Here is a 4,182-nt window from a genome sequence, read left to right on the forward strand (position 1 = left end):
ATTGTTAATAATGATGAAAGTTTATGATGAAGTTATGTTTTCAAAAATGATTGAAAAAATGTTTATTGAAGGAAAACCTGCGTCTCCATTTTTCTGAAATGTTGAGGAATCTGGATGGGAGATATGCATACTGATTTTCTTTTTGCATTTCATGCATTACATAATTATCATTCTTCATGCTTAATTTATCTATGTGCACGTTGATTGTTTAACTTACTGAGATTTTGAGTAAATCTCACCCCTTGTGGGACCACTATCATTCCACTTTTTTTTTTTTTTTTTAAAGAGCAGGAAGTCACATGTCCAATAGTGACCCCTCCCAAAGTTTATTAATAAAGCCCTCACTTATGGCGGAGGAATACCGTGGTTACAAGAAAGGACCATGGAAAAACAGGCCCATAATCAAGTAAGGAGATAGACAAATAAGGAGATAGAGGATCACCTTGACGGAGCCCACGACCACCCAGAAAAAAACCCTTAACCGTTGCATTCATCATGACTGAATACCAAAGGCTAGAGATACACGAATAAATCAACTCACAAAATTGAGAAGAGAAACCAAACCTTCTCAAAACCATTATCAAGAATCCCCAATCCACCCGATCATAAGCTTTCGCCATATCCACTTTTAACAAGATATTCCCCCCATGTATTCTTTTATTAATAGACTGCACCAACTCCTGAGTGGGGCTAATGTTCTAAAAAATACTCCTTCCAGGAATAAAGGCTCCTTGCTCCAAAGAAATCAAGCGAGGTAAAATACCAGTTAAACGAGAAACAATAATCTTGGAGCAAATTTTATAAAATACAGAACAAAGACTAATAGGGCAGAATTTATCAAAACCTGTGGGTGACTCCATCTTTGGTATAAGAACCAAATATGAGGCCGTGAAAAATCTTGGAAGATCCTTGATCATAAAGAATTCCACTACTGCCTTCCAAACATCAACCTTAACCACTTCCCAACAATTTTTATAAAAACCCGCTCCAAACCCATCAGGACCCGGAGTGCTTTGATTTGGGATGGATGATACTGCCTCAAACACTTCCTCTAAAGTAGGCGGCCTAATCAAAGAAACATTTTCCTCCTCTAGTATGACCGTCTCAATAAGGCCTTCCAGTCTAGATTGCTCTATGGGCGGTTCTCCTCGAAGTGAATCTTGAAAAAATTCCACCGCCCCTTGATGAATACTCTCCGGGCTCTCATAAGTTATTCCATTCGATCTCATCTCCAGCACTCTCTTCCTTCTTTTATTGATAAGACAAGCATGAAAAAATTTTGAATTACTATCTCCCTCCAACTTCCATTTAAGCTTAGCCATTTGTGCCAATCTCATCTCTTCCCGATGCCTCCAACCAGCTAGATTTGAGACTGCCTCATGTAGTTCTCTCTCCAAATTTACCTCCCAATTTGATTGAAGCTGTAGCTCAATCTCCTCAATCTGCTTTTCAAGGGCATCAATACGCCCTATTGTGTGACCAAATACTCTTTTATTCCATTCCCGAAGCACCACCTTCGTATGTTTTAATTTCTTACTTAAACACAGGATCAGAGAACCTACCATCTGTAAATTCCAAGCAGCTCTAACACAATCTAGGAAACCAGGATGATCCACCCACATTTGTTGAAACCGGAATGGCGACGGCCCATAGGAGAAAGGATCTTTCTTGAACTCAATGATCATGGGGGCATGGTCTGAAGTAGATCTAGACAAGTAAGAACAAATAGTATTAGGGAACAAATTACTGAATGAATTATCCATTAGAGCACGATCAAGCCAAGCCCACGAACGGGCCAATCCTGACTGCCCATTACACCATGAGAAACAACTCCCTTTCGCAGCCATTTCCATAAGACCCCTTTGATGAATCCAATCATTAAAATCATCCATAGCCACATTTGGCCGAGGTCTTCCTCTTCTCCTTTCCGAATCATTCTTGATAATATTAAAATCCCCCACAACAACACAAGGATCTACACCCACATGATTACTACTGAGCTCTTGCCATAGATAGCGCCTCTCCACCCAGGAACATTTAGCATAAATCACATGAATCAAAATTTTATCCGCACCATTCTCTACAACAACGGAAATAAATTGCATACCCAACTTATCAACTTGCACCTTATAAATACTATCCCACAAAAGCCATATTTTCCCCCCTTCCACCTCATTAGAAATAACCATATCAAACTTTAGACTTCTAGCCAATTTACGAGCACCCTCTAAATTTTGAAACGGTTCTAAAAGTGCAACAATTTTCGGTTTATATCTTCCCACCAATGTCTTTAGTCTGGTTCTAGATGTTCCCACCCCTCTAATATTCCATACCAAGATGGAATCAATCATTAAGCAATGTTAGAATTTCGGGCAAGAACCCGAGAAGAACTACGCATTTTAATAAACTTTTTTTTATTATACCTCTTTTTACCATCATTCAACTCAGATTCAGTAAAGTAGTCTTTAGTTTGTGAAAAAACCTCTGGATGCTGTTCCGGTTATGGGTCTGAAGAACAGTTCTCTTCCATCATGATTTCTTCATCAACTTCTTCATCAACGTCCTCATCTGTTTCCTCTTCCACCACTGGTTGCGTCTGCTCCATAATCGGACCATTATCTTCCGCACGCAAACTCTGATTTACGTCCATATTAGACGCCACATAACACGCACCCGTGACAATCCCTGCACCATCTGCGTCCCCAATGTGTAACATTAAATCTGTTTCATCCTCTGTTTCAACAAGAGGTGTCAACTGCACCACCTTATTAATCACAGGAGGAATTGCTTCTCCCATCTGCTCCGGTTGTTCATCATTCTCAGAATCCAACTGCACCATTTGGTCTGCCACCTGCACTGGCAATTCTTCCTTCTCGGCATCCAACTGCACATGAACTGCAACTGCTACTTCCGTCGCCTTCTCCACCCCAGCCTCCTTTGTTTCTTTGTCCATCCACATAGAATGTTCACCCACAACATTATTTTCCACAAGAACCAGCGGAGGAGTTTCAACCTTATCATCATTCTGCTCTACCCCGTGATCATCCGAGAGGCCTTTCCTACTCCCTTTTCTTCCCCCTTTCTTACCAGCTTTTCTAGGATTACAAGTCCGTGCATTATGACCCTGCATCTTACATGACGAACAGAAAGCCAGGAGCGTTTCATAAAATATTTCTTGCTTTCGGCTAGAAGACAGTCCAGGCGCTCCAATCCAGAAATGAGACAGTGGCGGTTTTGCAGCATCCACTTCCACATAGAGCCGTGCACCATCCGTTCTTGTTACGCACCGTGTCAGATTATCACGGCGAATGAAAGTTCCAATCGGTGCCATCAAAATCTTCAAGAAAGATTCTTGATAAAAGTTTGGAGGAAGACCCGGCAAATAAACCCATACCGGGACCCTTGATGGCTCGGCATCCTCATTGAATTCTGGTGACCATCTGAATGCACGGTAGAAGATCCCATTTATTTCACAAACCTCCCATGATAATGCTTTGGTGAAATCAACTTCATTAGCCATGCGAACGAAGACGTTACGCGGTCTCCTCATGGCAGAAACTGCTGGACTGGCCGTAAGGCCCCATCAACAGTGAATGAAAGCCCTCACAGCATCCAACGACGGACGGTTCTTCAAGAACTTGAGGACTACAGAGTAGCGGAAAGGTTCCGCTGATCTTGCTATTTCTTCTTTAGTAAACTGAAAATATACCTCACCTTCCAACATCTTTGGAAGCTTGGGTGCAAGAAGCATCTCCGGTATAGGTTGAGGGATGGCACCCACCAGATCGGCAAAGGAAGGCTGACCGGTGCCACCCTCTATGGCTGCCATGCAGCCTCACGTAAATAGGAGATCGAGCTAGATGGAGTGCAGGATCTGACTAATTGAAGAGGAGCCGGACCGTAAGAGGAGATTGGATTTAATCTTGATGTTTATAGCCCAAGTCTTTCATGCTTTAGATCGCATGAAGAGAATGATTTAAGTCTTAGTTGTACTAAGTCTATGCTACGTTAGTATTTTGAGCTTAATGATTTCTAATGAAGTTGAGATGTTTTTAGTTATTTTGGAGTATTTTATACTTACACCTTTTATTTTTGCTGCAATTATTGCATACTGCTAGTTGCATACTAAAATAAATTGTATATTAACTGTCATGTACGTGGGTATGTAACCTTGTGTTGCAT

General features: G+C 41.4%; 1 protein-coding gene across 1 annotated transcript; it reads right to left on the reverse strand.

Annotated features, from left to right (window-relative positions):
* Positions 1–698: 698 nt before the first annotated feature.
* LOC121247323 lies at positions 699–2,351 on the reverse strand. Its single transcript, XM_041145691.1, has 2 exons — positions 1,303–2,351; positions 699–1,248 (listed from the first exon to the last, which is right to left on the reverse strand). The coding sequence occupies exons 1-2, from the start codon at positions 2,349–2,351 to the stop codon at positions 699–701; spliced, it is 1,599 nt and encodes a 532-aa protein (XP_041001625.1).
* Between the last annotated feature and the right edge of the window lie 1,831 nt (positions 2,352–4,182).

The sequence above is a fragment of the Juglans microcarpa x Juglans regia genome, chromosome 1S (assembly GCF_004785595.1).
Source record: "Juglans microcarpa x Juglans regia isolate MS1-56 chromosome 1S, Jm3101_v1.0, whole genome shotgun sequence".
Taxonomy (NCBI): Eukaryota; Viridiplantae; Streptophyta; class Magnoliopsida; order Fagales; family Juglandaceae; genus Juglans; species Juglans microcarpa x Juglans regia.